We start from the raw sequence: 16874 nt of genomic DNA, 5'->3' as shown, positions 1-16874 counted from the left end.
AGTTTGGGTGCCAAGCCATAGGCAGAACTAAGCAATATTGCAACCAACAGGTTAGAAATGTGTGAAAAGCCACAGGTTATACGACGGCGTGGGGACAAAGTCCCAAAAACAGAGAATCCAGTCCCTTAAGTGACATGCACTCTGTATGTTATTCCCTGATTGGTCCAGGCATATGAGCCTCATCTACAGCAGCCCAATGGTTCTCTCAATCACTGCCTTGTGGTGTCCTGACTCCTATTGTGTCTCTCCTCCACTTCTGTCCTTGGGTGCCAGAGAGGTATCATGAGCCACCTTTTCAAGGGATAACCTTTATCACCCAGCAGCCAGCCATCCAGCTAAGCTGGAACGACAAACAGCCTTGGCATCCCAAAGTGTCCTTTGATTGTAAAACATCCGCACATTCATGGAGTGGAAGCCCTCTCTGTTCACAAAGGCACTTGGCTCACTCGCTGGCCCCTCGATGGCCACATGAGTACAGCCGATGGAACCATGTGGGAGAACCCAGTGATCAACTCAAAGCCTCTGGCTCGCTCAGCCTGGCTGATTTCTGCCATCCGCAAATGAGTGACTACCATCACCCATCTGAAGAGAGTGTCAGTGCCCAACTTGACGAAACTGTGGGCAACAGATTGAGGCACACCACATGAATCCCACACTGACTGGAAAGAACTGGAAGCAAAAGAGGTTGAGGTCTACTGTGACCTTTAGAGCCACTGGCATAGGGTGGCCACCCACATAGTTGGAGATGATCTCCAGCCAATCATCTGGCATCTGGCGGTTACAGTCTCCCTAGAGAGGCGGAGCTACCAATGCAAAGACTCCATTAGAAAACACAGCAAAAAAACATGAACTATCAGCAATAAGGCGGCGGCAGCAGCACACTCTCACCTAAACTGCTAACGACCGACATGGCCAATGTCCCGTCCCCTTATATACCACCCCGGATCGAGAAATGCATCAAAACGGAATGGCTGCCTCCCCGTGTTATCCATGTGCACAAGCAACACAAAATTCTATACAATCGCTTTTTAATGGGTTTAATTGCACAGTTAATTGTCAACAGGCGCAATTCCAAAACCCGCGCACACCTGCTGACTGTCATATTGCACAAGAGTTCGATAACGTCGGCATGCACCTCTGACGTGTTCTCGTGTGATTTCATGCGAGTTCAGGTCGGGTGTGTACCCACAGCAGCAATGTAAAATTCTAGCTCTTGTGATGTTTGGCCGTATTAACCACAGACAGACCTGAGACTCACGCAAATACCTAAATACATGGATAGTCACATCTATCCAGGATATTCACACACTCCTTTGTTTTAAGGATGCGACATGAACAAAAGGGCTATAGCATTGCAGCTGACTTGCCTATCCAGTTCACCATAGACAATCCCATTACATATCGATTTGGGGCGCAAAACCATATTCACGGCCATTACCGTTCTGACATATGTTTAGGGGCTTTAGAGCAATTCTTTGTAAAATAGCATCTATTATTTAGAAGCAGCTTGTAAATACATTTACATATTTTTACCACAATTGACGGAGAGGTTGAACCCATTCTTTCCCCTCCACCACAATTCACCAGGACACTGCATGCTGCTGGTAACTTACCGGGGGCAGCACTTGACTTTGGGAAATGACTGTGTCTGGTATAGCAACAGGTCTGTTGACAGTGGATATTTCTGTCCAGTTGAAATGGTACCCAGTGACTAACTGATGAGGTTGGTGCTGTGAAACCTGCCAATGGAACTCTCCAGTCACAGAACCATTTTCAGCAACAAAAGCAGCAGTTAGCTTTTCTGCTTTCAATAGGACCTTTCCAGAAGCTTGACTGGACATCTGGCGAAGCCCTGGTGTCGAGACAGAAAAAGATTATTCTTGGAAAAGGTTTAAATAATAAGAATTCTTAAAATTGATTTGAAGTTCATCAGAAACATACATTGCCATTCGGAATGAACAACCCATATAGAATCTGCACAGGACCACACTGTGACAAAGTCATCCCTTGTCGGCCTATAATTAACTAATTAATTTTGTGTATGGGAACTCCGAGTATAACTCTAGCCATCTCAAGCATTGTCATCACAAGCAGATATATATATATAATTGCTTATTGTTACAAGTAGGCTTCAATGAAGTTACAGTGAAAAGCCATAGTCGCCACATTACAGCGCTTGTTGGGGAGGTCGGTACGGGAATTGAACCCCGTGCTGCTGGCATTGTTCTGCATTACAAGCCATTTATTAAGCCCACTGTGCTAAACCAGCCCCTACTATTCTAGAATACAAATTCACTGACAATCCTACTTCAAATGATTTTAAATTTACTGATAATTCCATACAACAATGATCTGCAACTAAGTATTCCAAATTTACTGTGTTCCAGATTTAGGTGGATCAAAATTCATCAACAGTTTCCTCCTAAACAACTCCACAGTAAAGCACATGGGCTAGAATCAGCACTCTTATCATGTTCTCTACGAATAATCGATTTATGGATGAAACCAATGATCTAACCAGCAGAGAAATTTCAGATCTTGGACAATCAGTTAGTACCCACTCCCTCCAATATTTGCAATGGTCTGTGACATTACTGATGTCTCTCCAGTTGCTCCATCTGGACCTGTAAAGACTTAATTACCTGCAAAAACTTGTATTCAAAGTATCGTATTGCATCTTTGACTTTGTCTACATAAATGTTTCTGGGGCCCACCTCTTCATTCACGTGAGGAAGGAGCAGTGCTCCGAAAGTTAGTGATTCGAAACAAACCTGTTGGCCTTTAACCTGATGTTGTGACACTTCTTAGTATTTCTGTTGAGGTGGGTCCAGTAGCACTATGGATGTGTTCCAAATTGGTTTGGTGGTTCTTTGCGAATTGGTTAAACCGGGCTGAGTTTATTTTCCCGTTACAATGCCTGAGTATATTGGGTCACCTTTTTGCAGTGCTCAGAGCAAATGTACTGTCCCCAGGTGATCAAAATGTAAATGGACAGAAAATCTGTCTGGCTTCATTACGTGTATATAATACTCTCACTAGATTGTCCTTCATGCACTATGCTCCAGTTATTCAATGGATTAATACAGGAAAATGAGTTGAGTATGTCCATTTTTGCATTGTTGTGTATGCAAATAAGAAGCTGATGTAACTGTTAGATTTTTATTAGATTCAGTGTGAAATGAAGCATAAATATACCTACATAAGATTTTTATAATGGATTGACAATGCTGGAAGTTGAAAACTCTGCTACATGCAGTAGATGAAGTATAGAAATTAAACTCAATCAGGGAAATTTAGCTCAAAAGGATCAACAACAACCATGCTGTACAATTGTTTCACCTCCACTCACCATTTCTTGCACAAAGTAGACGTTTCAGCACTTTGAGTTTAATTGAACTGCTGCAATGAGGAGTTGTCACATAGGTCACAGCCTGTCTTGCCTGACCCTGGAGAACGATGGGTTGCACTGTCACCTTATACTCACAAGCAAATAAGAGGCCAGTGATAACGAAGTGAGTGCCCTGAGGGGGGGAAATAAATAAATAACAAAGTGGAGAATAATGCCTTGTTTTCCTGGTTACATTTAACAGTGAGTGGGCACAAAGAGGAGAGATAAATAAAGCGGAACCATATCTAACCAATAGCACAGGAAGTGTAACTAAAGCAGTCTTTACTCTGGCTACAATGCTGTGCTTCTCATACTTTGATTGTTCACCTCAGTGATCTCAAACACACAGGTGATCCCAGTGCAGGTTATATTACAATTTACCGTTTTAAAAAGAATCAAGTCGCTCTGTTTAAAGGTCGCATCTAACATTGTGTCAAAAGATGAAGAAATTGAGTCGAATGATGCAATTTGGAGATGAAAGATAAAGTTAGTTTGAAGGACTTCCACGTGTTAAAAATGTAGAGCTGTTATAATCTGGCTATTTAAATTAAAATTAAAAATTACATTATTTCAAAGCGGCACAGTAGCACAGTGGTTAGCATTGCTACCTCACGGCGTCGAGAACCCGGGTTCGATCCCGGCCCTGGGTCACTGTCCGCGTGGAGTTTGCACATTCTTCCCGTGAGGGCATGGGTCTCACCCCCAGAACCCAAAACGATGTGCAGGCTAGGTGGATTGGCCAAGCTAAATTGCCCCTTAATTGGAAAAAAAAATTGGGAACTCTAAATTTATTTTTTTAAAAAGTACTTTGTTTTTCTTACCCAAAATATCAGTCTTGAACAATAATGTGTCGGTTTCAAAGCTGTTGCAGCAATGATTTCTTACAAGCAGTGGCTATTATTGGAAAATAAATGGGGTAGATTCTCCTATTTTGAGGCTATGTCCCTACGCGGGCGTGGGAACGGTGGCGTTTTACGACAGAAACAATGGCATAAAATGGCCACCGATCCTCCGTTTGGCTGGGGGCTAGCATGCCGGCAGCGCAGAGCACCCTGCTGATATGGCCTGGAGAATTGCCGGGTCCGTGGCCACGCATGCTACATGGCGGCGGCCACTCGTGGACACGGCCCACGAAACAGTGCCCCCTCTTTGGCTGGCTGATAATGTCCCCCCCGCCCGCAGATCTGCCCTCCCCCCGACTATGGCGGCGCTGGGCTGAGTCCGCAGCCGCCACACCGAGTTCTCGATGGATGCGACCATGTGAGACCCACGTCATTGTTAACTCAGCCAGTTGGGAGCAGAGCATCGGGGGGGGTGGTTGGGGGGGTGGGGGGGGGAGGGGGAGGACCTCAGGCAGTGCCCTGAGGCCTTCGATACGTTGCGTGGTGTACACTCCGAGTGCGCTGCTTTGGAGGGGGTGGAGCATCGCGAAATCGGCGCTGCCTCTGGTTTGGTGGGGAACTGTGATTCTCTAGCCGATCGTCGAACACGATTTTGGCGTCGTAGACCGGAGAATCCAGCCCATGATATTAAATGCATTTTAGGTGTCAAATCAAAGGAGTTGGAGTCAAACTGCAAGCTTATAAATCTCATACCATTAAAAAAAATCTTCAGTGCAACAAAGTGTTTTTGTTGGCATTTCATTATTTACATTAGTGCATATGGAACATAATGCGAAAAGCACGGTAATATAATAACGGGGAAAAACATAACAACAAACGAACAATAAATAACAGAGAATAGAAAAAAACTAATGAAATGAGGTAGCAAGTTAACATACAAATATCAATACAACTACAACAGTGATTCTACTCCCAGAAAACGGGCGCGAATCACTCCGGAATTTTTTCTAAAAAGATTCTCCATTTTTAAGGGGGCTTGCAGGGCGCCGGCATGTGCCGTGCCGCTCCTGCTGCCGATACGGGGCACTGTACTTCCGCCCATGGGTCCGCTGCGCCGGCCCCGCGGAACATGGTGGACCCACACAGTGGGCCGGCGTGAAAGAAGGTAGGCCCCTCCCCCAGATTGCGCGCGCTCGACGATCGGTGGCCCCAGATCGCAGGCCTGGCTGTCGTGGAGGCCCCCGCCCCACCCCCGACACTGATCCCCCCGCGCTCCCACCAGGACGGCCACCGCAGCCTCGACGCCATGCTCCCGCCGGGTGGAACCATACGAGAACCACGCCGGCGGGGGCCTCATTCAACGGCCCCCGACCAGCGCCACGTCGACAGCTCGCACGCGGCTGCCGCAGATTCTCCGGTCGCTAGAGAATCGTGCGAAGGTGTCACGGGTCCGACGCCCCCGCACCGGGTGTGATTGCAACATGGGGGCTCAGAGAATCCCGGCCCCTATCTCTCAGAATCATTTCCCGTATTTTGCTCACCACAGACGTAAGACTGACTGGTCTGTAATTCCCAGGGATTTCCCTATTCCCTTTCTTGAATAGGGGAACAACATTCGCCTCCCTTCAATCATCCGGTACTACACCAGTGAAGTGTGAGGGCTTCCTGTACATCCCGTCTGGCCTAGGGGACTTATCTATCCTGACGTTTTCAAAATTTTCAGCACATCCTCCTTCTTAATCTCACTCTGTTGGAGCCTATTAACCTGGTTCACGCTGTTCTCACGAGCAACAAAGTCCCCCTCTCTCGTGAATACTGAAGCAAGATATTCATTTAGGGCCTCCCCTACATCCTCAGACTCTCGGCACAAATTCCCTCCACTATCCCTGATTGGCCCTACTCTCACTCTGATCATCCTTACTTCTCACATAAGTGTAGAACGCCATAGGGTTTTTCTTAATCCTTCCCGCCAGGGCTTTTTCATGCCCCCTTCTAGCTCTCTTAAGTCCATTTTTGAGTTCCTTCCTGGCTACCTTGTAACCCTCTAGAGCCGTGCCAGATCCTTGCTTCCTCAACCTTACATAAGCTTCCTTCTTCCTCTTGACTAGAAGCTCCACTTCTCTTGTCATCCAAGGCTCCTTCACCTTACCATTCCTTCCTTGTCTCAGTGGGCCAAAACTATCAGCACTCGCAGCAAGTGATCCTTAAACAACCCTCACATTACTGTTGCGGGTTGCCTGAACCCTTCAGTATGTAAGGCCTATTTCCTCTTTTCCCCTCTATGGTGTGGGTGCTCCCTCCTCACCTTTCTTCTCTGGTTGTTCATCCACCCCTGCCCTTCCCCCCTCTTGCTCCCTCCCCCTTGCTCCCCCCTTTCCTGATTTCCGCCAACCCCCCCCCCCCCCCCCCCCCCTCCCACAATTGGTATCATGAGCAGGGTCCTCGAAAAGGCTGGTAGAATCTTTCCTCAGATCCCTAATCTCTGGGTGGTGTAGCCGACTTCCATCCGAGCAGAAGCCTCTGTCGGGCGATCAGGGAGGCGCTTCTTCCCATAAAGAGTTCTTGATGCTTCAATACCCTGAAGACTGCCACAAATGGGCACAGCTCCATCTTCACCCCAATCACCCTGGACGTCCTTGAAGAAGGCAGTCCAGAACCCATCGAGTCTGGGGCAGGACCAGAACATGTGGGTGTGGTTGGCCGGACTCCCCGACACTACTCACTCTTATCTTCCATCTCTGGGAGGAATCCGCTCATGCGTGTCCTGGTTAGGTGTGCTCTGTGCACCACCTTTAGTTACGATAGGCTCAGGCACATGAAGAGCTGGAGTTGATCCTGTGCAGTCCCTCGATCCAGAATCTGCCCTTATCTCTGTGCCCAGCACCTCCCCCCATTTCTGTCGCGTTTCATCCAGGGGGCCCTTCCCTCTTCCAAAAGTCATCCATGTATGTTGCCACACTTATCTCCCCCTAGCCAGTCCGGAGCTAACATTCTGTCAAGTAGGGTGTGTCCGGGTCACCGGCGGAATATCTTGGTCTCCTTGAAACTCTTGCAGCTGTAGGCATCGAAGCTCGTTCCCTTTCGGGAGCTTCTCTGTTAGTTCCCCAGAGTTGCTACTCTATCATCCACGTACATATCCCTCATCGTCAGTACCCCTCCGTCTTCTTTCCATGTCTTGAATGTGGCGTCTATCCTTGCCGGTGTAAATTTATGGTTCTTGCAGATGGGGACTGCAACAGACATACGACTGAGTTTAAAGTGGTGCCTGAACTGGTTCCAGGTCCGTAATGTGGCCACTCCCACAGGGCTTCTCGAGTATGTTTGTGGGGGGCTGCAGAGTGAGGCAGTAGCCAGCCCCCATACAGGAGGTCTCCTCCATCTGGACCCATTCTGCCTCCCAACCACCCCCTCACTCTCTCCGTGTTAGCTGTCCAGTGGCAGAATAGAGGGTTTGGCAGGGCCAGTCCTCACATGTGTCGCCCTCAATGTTGGATGGCGTTTCATATCTAGGATTCTTTCCCGTCCACACAAAGGCTATGATTAGTTTGTCAACTTTGGTGAAGAAGGATTTAGGGATGAAGACGGGGACTGTTCTGAATAAGAAGAGGAACCTTGGCAGTACGTTCATTTTTATCGTCTGCACCCTTCCCGCTGGGATAGTGTGAGTGAACCCCATCTTTGCAGGTCCCTCTGCACCTCCTCCACCAGGCTGGACAGTTCCACTTATAGCGCTGCATCCAGTCTCCAGGTACCTGAATTTGGTTTGGGGCAATTTAAACGGCAGCACCTCCAGCTCCGCTCCTCCCCGTTGGAGGTCTACCGGGAAGATTTTGATCTTACCCAGGTTGAATTTGTAACCTGTGAAGGCTCCATGCTTCCTCAGGGGTTTTGTTATCTTACCCATACTGACCAGAACAAAGAACAAACAACAAAGAAAAGTACAGCCGTGGAACAGGCCCTTCAGCCCTCCAAGCCTGGACCGACCATGCTGCTTGTCGAAACTAAAATCTTCTACACTTCCGGGGTCCATATCCCTCTATTCCCATCCTATTCATGTATTTGTCAAGACGCCATTTAAATGTCACTATCATCCCTGCTTCCACCACCTTCTCCGGCAGCGAGTTCCGGGCACCCACTACCCTCTGTGTAAAAAACTTGCCTCGTTCATCTCCTCTAAACCTTGCCCCTCGCACCTTAAAGCTATGCCCCCTAATAATTGACCCCTCTACCCTGGGGAAAAAGCCTCTGACTATCCACTTTGTCTATGCCCCTCATAATTTTGTAAACCTCTATCAAGTTGCTCCTCAACCTCCGATGTTCCAGTGAGAACGAAACAAATTTATTCATAGCTAATGCCCTCCATACCAGGCAACATCCTGGTAAATCTCTTCTACACCCTCTCTGAAGCCTCCACATCCTTCTGTTAGTGTGGCGACCAGAATTGAATACTATACTCCAAGTGTGGCCTAACTAAGGTTCTATACAGCTGCAACATGACTTGCCAATTTTTATACTCAATGCCCCGGCCAATGAAGGCAAGCAGGCTGTATACCTTCTTGACTACCTTCTCCACCTCTGTTGCCCCTTTCAGTGACCTGTGGAGCTGTACACCTTGATCTCTCTGACTATCAATACTCTTGAGGGTTCTACTATTCACTGTATATTCCCTATCTGTATTAGACCTTCCAAAATGCATAGCCTCACATTTGTCCGGGCTAAATTCCATCTGCCATCTCTCCACCCAAGTCTCCAAACGAACAATACTAATCACAGCCCTCCAATCAGAAAAGCACCCTTCCATTGCTACTCTCTGCCTTCTATGACCTAGCCAGTTCTGTATCCATCTTGCCAGCTCACCTCTGATCCCGTGTGACTTCACCTTTTGTACCAGTCTGTCATGAAGGACCTCGTCAAAGGCCTTACTGAAGTCTATATAGACAACATCCACTGCCCTACCTGCATCAATCATCTTTGTGACCTCCGTGAAAAACTCTATCAAGTTAGTGAGACACGACCTCCCCTTCACAAAACCGTGCTGCCTCTCACTAATATGTCCACTTGCTTCCAAATGGGAGTTGATCCTGTCTTGAGAAATTCTCTCCAGTAGTTTCCCTACCACTGACATAAGGCTCAACGGCCTCTAGTTCCCTGGATTATCCTTGCTATCCTTCTTGAACAAAGGAACAACATTGGCTATTCTCCAGTCCCACATGACATCACCTGAAGACAGTGAGCGTCCAAAGATTTCTGTCAAGGCCTCAGCAATTTCTTCTCTTGCCTCCTTCAGTATTCTGGGGTAGATCCCATCAGGCCCTGGAGACTTATCCACCTTAATATTTTTCAAAACGCCCAACACCTCGGGCGCGATTCTCCGCTCCTCAGGCCGGGTGGTAGAATCACGGGAGGGCCGCTCTGGCACCCCCCCCCGTGATTCCCCCCCCCCCCCCAAAATGGCGTGTCGCGTTTTGCGACACGCCGCTCAGAGAATCGGGGTCGCCGCCGAATGGGCCGAGCGGCCTGCCATTCCCGACCTGTTCACGCCGGCGGCAACCACACCTGGTCGCTGCCGGCGTGAACAGCGCGCAAAAGGTGTGTTTGGGGCCTGTGGGGGGCGGAGAGGGGATTGAGCACCACGGCCGTGCTCGGGAGGGGACTGGCCCGCGATCGGTGCCCACCGATCGTTGGGCCGGCGTCTCTAAGAGACGCACTCTTTCCCCCCCGCCGCCCCGCAAGATCAAGCCACCACGTCTTGCGGGGTAGCGGAGGGGAAGACGGCAACCGTGCATGCGCGGGTTGGAGCCGGCCAACCTGCGCATGCGCGGCTGACGTCAATAGGCACCGCCGGCCACGTCATTCTCGCCAGCATCAAGGCCCGGCGGCCGAGTTTGACGAAACGCCGCTCCTAGCCCCCCCGGGGGGGGGGGAGAATAGTGGGCGAGGAGCGGCCTCCGACGCTGTCATGAAACACTCCGGGTTTCACGATGGCGTCAGCCGTTGCGGAGAATTCCGCCCCTCGTCTTTTTGGATCTCAAAGTGACCCAGGGTATCTACAGATCCTTCTCCAGACTCAACATCCACCAAATCCTTCTCTTTGGTGAATACTGATGCAAAGTACTCATTTAGTAACTCGCCCATTTCCTCTGGCTCCACACATAGATTCCCTCCCCTGTCCTTCAGTGGGCCACCCCTTTCCCTGGCTACCCTCTTGCTTTTTATATACGTGTAAAAAGCCTTGGGCACGTAGAGGAGCAGGTCATCCGCATAGAGTGACACTCTGTGCTATCTGCTCCCCTTTCTGAATCCCCACCCACCCCTTTGCTGATCTAAGAGTAATGGACAGTGGCTCAATTGTCATTGCGAACAGCAACAGGTACAGCGGACATCCCTGCCCCATTCCTCTGTGCAGCCGGAAATATTTAGAACTGGTGGCATTCGCGATGGGAAGTTTCACCCATGAGGTGTACATTGGCCCAAACCCAAACCATTCTAGCACCTCCATGAGGTACCTCTATTCTACTCAATCAAAGGTTTTCTCAGCGTCCTGGAAGATGATCGCTTCTAGTGTCCTCTCCCCAGGTGGGGTGAGAATTACGTTCAGCAGGCTTCTCATTTTGATGTTAGCTCTCTGCCCTTGACAAACCCGGTATGGTCTTCTGCAATCACTTCTGGCAAGCAACTCTCCAGCTGCCTTGCCGGAGCTTTCGGCAGGTCTTGGCGTCAGTGTTGAGGAGCGAGATGGGTTATATGACCCGCACTCTTTCTGGTCCTTGCCTTTTTTGGGGATCAGTTAGATTTCAGCCTGTGCCAGCGTGAGTTGCAGGGCCATCATCGACAGCGAGTCATTGAACATCTCCTGCATGTGTGGGGCCAATGCTGTCACAAACCTTTTGTAAAAGTCCACTGGGAACCCATCCAGTCCCGGTGCCTTCCCTGACTGCATGGAATTGATGCATTCCATTGTCTCATCTAGCCCTAATGGAACTTCCAGCCCCTTTTTCCTCTCCTTCCCCACCACTGCTAGGTTCTGCCCATTGAGGAACTGTTTCATCTCTGAGTCCCCCACTGGGGGCTCGGAGGTATACAGTCCCTGGTAAACGTTTGCGAAGGCCCCATTGATCTCATTTGGGGCCATGACTATCCTACCATTCCCATCCTTTACCTGTGCTTTTTTCTTTGAGTCAGCCTGTTTCTTTATCTGGTGTGCAAGCAGGCAACTGGCCTTGTCTCCATATTGGTAGAAGGCCCCCTCGTGACTGGCGGAGCTGGTATACTGCTTTCCCAGGTCAAATTCCATTAGCAGCTATTTCCTTTCTGCCAGTAGCTCTATGGTCGGGGCCGTGGAGTACCGCTGATCCACTTCCAATATGGAGACGATTAGCCGCTGCCTAGCCGCCCTTTCTTTCCTGTCCTTAAAAGCCTTATAAACTGTAATTTCCCCCCCCCTGATCTCTGCATTCAGTGCCTCCCAGAAGGTGGAGGTCGAGTTCTGGTTGCAGGATACTTATCCATCGATGACTTGTGCTATTCTTTCACAGAACGTCTTGTCAGCGAGGAGGACTGCATCAACCTTCATGGGGCGGGGGCTGGGCCTGGTCCGTCTCCAACCTCATGTTCATGTAATGTGGAGCATGCTCAGAGATCATTATCGTGGAGTATTCCGCTCATATTACTTCTGGAAGCACCATTTTCCCTACTACAAAGAAGTCTATGCGTGACTAGGCTTTGTGCACATGAGAGAAAGAGGAGAACTTCTTCTCCCTCGGATGGTTGAAGTCAACCCGCCCCATCTGCTCCATAAAAGTGTTTAGCTCTTGTGCCATTCCTGATATGGCTCCCGTCCTAGGATTGGATCTGTCTGTTTTTGCGTCCTGTGCGCAGTTGAAGGATTAATTTTTTAACGAACTCTGCGTTGTCCCAGTTTGGGGCGTTTGTATTTACAAGAACCACGGACGGGGTGGGGCCCTTTCAGGATCCCTCTCACCATTCCGAATCATCCACCCCGGGTCCGTCACCATGCTCATCGTTGTGAACACTACTTTTTGTTAAATAGTATGGCCACCCCCCTTGCCCTTGTGTCTGAAACGTCTGTCCCAGCCAGCTTTTCCTTACCTTCAGTTGGTCCTTCTCTCTCTCAGATGGGTCTCTTCTAGGAAGGCTACGTCCACTCTCAGGCTTTTGAGATGGGCGAAGACTGTGGGTTTTTCACTGGTCTGTTGAGACCCATCACGTTCCAGGTGACTATTCTGACTTGGGGGGGAGGGGGGGGGGGGGGGTTCTGCACCCCCCCCCCCCCCCCCCCCCCCCACCCCTCACATGCAGTCAGCCATACTCACCTTGTGGACATGCCCTGCGTGCCTGGGCCTGCCCTAGTTCTTGGGCCATTTAAGATAATCGTCATTCGCTTCTCCTTTCCCGCCACCTCTGCGTGAGACAAGTTGTGACCAGCATTTTACCCTCCTCCCCCTCCCCCTACCTCTCTCCCGACTCTCCATCAGAGCCCATCTACCCGTGTAACCCCCTTTCCCTTTCTCTGTCTCCTTTTCCTTCCCTGTCCCCCCATTTCCTCACCTATTGCCCCTTGCCCCAATGGTGTGTTGCTTCCCACCCGCCCTCCTGCCAGGCACTCTCTCCCTTTGGGGGTGCGCCGTGCGACCATTCTTCTTTTTAGTTACGTACACCAACTTGTTCGCTAGTGTAGTGGCTCCCCCCAAAGACTGAATTCCCACTTTTACAAACCCGACTGATTCTCCCACCCCTCCCCCACTTCCATGCCCCCAAGTACGGTTACCCCTATCCCCCTTGGATCGTTAAAGACCACGTTCAGACCGCTGTTCTTTAATGATGTTTCTCGAGTTCGTTCGGGTTGGCTTCCTCCGGCGAGCCAAAGTAATATTCCTTGCCCCAGTATGTGACCCATAGTCTGGCGGGGTAAAGCATACCAAACCGCAACTTGTTCCTGAACAGTGTGGATTTGGCAACAGCAGGTTCTTCCCGGCGTTTGGCCAGGTCTGCTCCAATGTCCTGGTACAAGTGGATGGTGTATCCTTCCCACTAACCCACCTCAGGATCCACTCTTTATCTTGGAACCTATGGAGTCTCATTGTCATTGTCTGTGGTGGTTCCCCTGCCTTGAACCTGACCGGAGCGTCCTGTGGGCCTGGTCCACCTCTGGGGGCTTGGCGAAGCCTCCTCTCCGGCCAGCTTTCCCAGCATTACTGGTACGTACTCTGTGGGGTTCCTCCCCTCTGTGCCCTCTGGTAACCCTTCGGCGGGACCTGTTTTCTTGGTCCTCAAATTTTTCTTTCTTCTGGGTCTTGGCCAACCTTGCTACCTCGGCTTCGTGTGAGGCGATCCAATCTCCCTGATCTGTGGCGGTGCATTGTAGGTCCTGCAGCCACAGGGAAGTGATGAAGGAGGACCTCTTGTCAGCGATGGAGCTAGCAGTCGAGGTCGCAATGGCCCCCATAAAGGAGGCAATGGGCAAAGTGGAGCAGAGGCTGGAGGCCCAACAGTTGATAACATTGACCTTACTGCAAATTGCAGAGTTAGTTCATTTAAATATCAATTGGTGCTTTGGGAGAACAAATCCTTATAATGTGGAAGCAATGCACAAGCTGGAAATTAAAATTTCAAGCAATAAAAAGCCAAGAGCTGCAAATTGCAGTCGCAGGCCAAAGAGGAGCAGGTAGGTGGGGAGTAGAGAGTTGGCCAGGTGAGTTGACTATCAATGGACAGCTCCTGCATAATTTTGTGCAGTGTCTGAAGTATGTCTTCAAACCTGCCAGAGCCACCCAAAAAAAAAGTACAGCTTTGCTAGGAAATAGGATAGAGGGCATTATTTAATGAGAACAATTCTGGATGATGCATAGCCAAAGAGAGAAGGACTACTGGGTGCTTGGAGGAGGAAACCATTGATGTGACCATCAATTCATTCAGAGACACGAGTTGAAGTAAACTGTGGCTTTAATCAGCTTACAACTGAGCCTGCCTGCGACTATGCTGAACTGAGGGCGGACTCGCAGGACCGTAGCATTTATACTTCCTGCTGGGGGCGGAGCCAAGAGCGGAGCCCTGTACATGCTCCTCATCTCCCCCTGTGGGCCGAACCGCGCAACGGCTCACAGATAGAGCCCACAGGGACACAGTAATGTACAGTGTGAATTTATAGTGGTTACACATTCACCACATTCACCCCCTGTTAAAAAATCAAGTCCGGCAGGGGTGACGGGTCTACAAGTTCAGTCGGTCCGGCACCTGAATCGTGCGTTGAGACCGATCAAGCACTGAAGTTACAGCCGTTTCGGATGGCTGTGGAAGGATGTTCGGTGAGAGTCCGAGGGTGGACTCCGGGGGTGGTTCTTCCAGAGCATCGTTCCTGTGGACCGGTGTGACGGGTGGAAGGGGCGCGGGAAGCAAGTAGGTGCAGGGGTGCAGGGCGTGGGGGGTCGGGTGGGGTATGGTGTTGGGGGTACCTCGGTGGTAGTGGTAGTAGATCCCGCGGGTGCCAGGGTCCGGAGGGAAACGGTGTCCTGTTGGCCATCGGGTTGTTCGACAAACGCGTAGTGGGGGTTTGACTGCAGGAGCAGGACCCTCTCTACCAGGGGGTCTGTCTTATGTGTCCGGACGTGCTTCTGAAGGAGGACAGGGCCCGGTGTCCTCAACCAGGATGGAAGCGAGGCCCCTGTGGTAGTGCCCCTAGGGAAGACAAATAATCAATCATGAGTAGTCTGGTTTGTGGCCGTACAAAAGAAGGACCTAATTGCATGGAGCACGTCGGGGAGGACCTCCTGCCAGTGGGAGGTCGGGACATTCCTGTACCGTAGGGTCAGTAGGACGGTCTTCCAGACCGTCGCATTCTCCCTCTCCACCTGCCCGTTCCCCTGGGGTTGTAGCTGGTAGTCCTGCTCAAGGCGATGCCCTTGTCGAGCAGGTACTGACGCAGCTCGTCGCTCATGAACGACGAACCCCTGTCACTGTGGACGTAGCTGGGGAAACCGAACAGGGTGAAGACACTGTGCAGGGCTCTGATAACCATGGGGGTGGTCATATCGGGGCACGGGATGGCAAAGGGGAAACGAGAGAACTCATCTATAATATTGAGAAAGTAGATGCTACGGTTGTTCGAAGGGAGGGGCCTTTTGAAATCAATACTCAGTCGTTCAAAGGGCCGGGATGCCTTTACCAGATGGGCCTTGTCTGGTCTATAGAAGTGCTGTTTACACTCCGCGCAGATCGGAAAATTCCTGGTGACGGCTTTAACCTCCTCGGTGGAGAAAGGCAGATTGTGGGCCTTGATGTAGTGGGCGAGCCGGATGACCCCCGGGTGGCAGAGATCATTGTGGATAGCCTGTAGTCGGTCGTCTTACGCGTTGTTGCATGTGCCGCGGGGCAGGGCATCTGGGGGCTCATTGAGCTTCCCAGGACGATATACAATATCATAATTATAGGCGGAGAGTTCGATCCTCCACCGCAAGATTTTGTCATTCTTGATTTTGCCCCGCTGCGAGTTGTCAAACATAAAGGCAACCGATCTCTGGTCGGTGATGAGGGTAAACCTCCTACCAGCGAGTTAGTGCCTCCAGTGCCGTACGGCTTCCACAATGGCTTGGGCTTCCTTTTCGATTGAGGAGTGTCGAAGTTCCGAAGCGGAGAGGGTTCGGGAAAAGAACGCTACTGGCCTACCTGCCTGGTTCAGAGTGGCAGCGAGAGCGACCTCCGAGGCGTCGCTCTCCACCTGAAATGGGACGGATTCATCTACCGCCCACATAGCGGCTTTGGTGATGTCCGCCTTAATGCAGTTGAAGGCCTGGCGAGCCTCGGCTGACAGTAGGAAGAGTGTGGCCTTAAATTGTGGCCGGGCTTTGTCCGCATACTGGGGGACCCACTGGGCGTAGTATGAAAAAAATCTAAGGCACCTCTTGAGGGCCTTGGAACAGTGGGGGAGAGGGAGTTGTAAGAGGGGTCGCATACGGTCAGGGTCAGGTCCTCGGACCCCGTTTTCCACGACGTAGCCGAGGATGGCTAGTCTGGTTGTGCGGAAAACTCATTTCTCCTTATTATATGTGAGATTGAGTTTTTGGGCGGTTTGGAGAAATCGGTGGAGGTTGGCGTTGTGGTCCTTCTTGTCATGGCCACAGATGGTGACGTTATCCAAGTACGGAAAAGTGGCCCGCAGCCCGTACTGGTCCACCATTCGGTCCATTGCTCGTTGGAACACCGAAACCCCGTTCGTGATGCCAAAGGGAACCTGGAGGAAATGGAAAAGGCGGCCGTCTGCCTCGAACGCCGTGTAGTGGCGGTCCTCCAGGCGGATTGGGAGCTGGTGCTATGCAGACTTCAGATCCACCGTGGAGAATATGCGGTACTGGGCGATCTGGTTGACCATGTCTGCAATCCGGGGGAGGGGGTACGCACCGAGGTACGTGAACCGGCTAATGGTCTGGCTGTAATCAACCACCATCCGGAGCTTTTCCCCGGTTTTGACGACCACCACCTGAGCTCTCCAGGGTCTATTACTGCCCTCTATCACTCCTTCACGCAAAAGACGCCGTAAACACCCTGTCCTGCAGGCTATACCTCCTGCTGCGAGTGGCCACTGGTTTGCAGTTGGCGGTGAGATTTTCAGCATTGCTAGACTACATATA

At 50.7% G+C, this 16874-nt stretch overlaps 1 protein-coding gene across 3 annotated transcripts in view; it reads right to left on the bottom strand.

The window, feature by feature from the left end:
• The window catches only part of LOC119976126 (anosmin-1-like), a 204897-nt gene that overhangs the window by 7254 nt on the left and 180769 nt on the right, over positions 1-16874 (bottom strand). For all 3 annotated transcript variants that reach the window (XM_038816312.1, XM_038816311.1, XM_038816313.1), the window contains 2 exons: positions 3350-3521; positions 1614-1852 (listed from right to left, as the gene is read on the bottom strand). In XM_038816312.1, coding sequence (XP_038672240.1) covers positions 1614-1852; positions 3350-3521 — 411 coding nt within the window. The remainder of the gene's footprint in view (positions 1-1613; positions 1853-3349; positions 3522-16874) is intronic.

The sequence above is a fragment of the Scyliorhinus canicula genome, chromosome 13, assembly GCF_902713615.1.
Source record: "Scyliorhinus canicula chromosome 13, sScyCan1.1, whole genome shotgun sequence".
Classification (NCBI taxonomy): domain Eukaryota; kingdom Metazoa; phylum Chordata; class Chondrichthyes; order Carcharhiniformes; family Scyliorhinidae; genus Scyliorhinus; species Scyliorhinus canicula.
The sequence above is the reverse complement of the archived record's forward strand: the minus strand, read 5'-3'. Positions and strand labels throughout refer to the sequence as shown.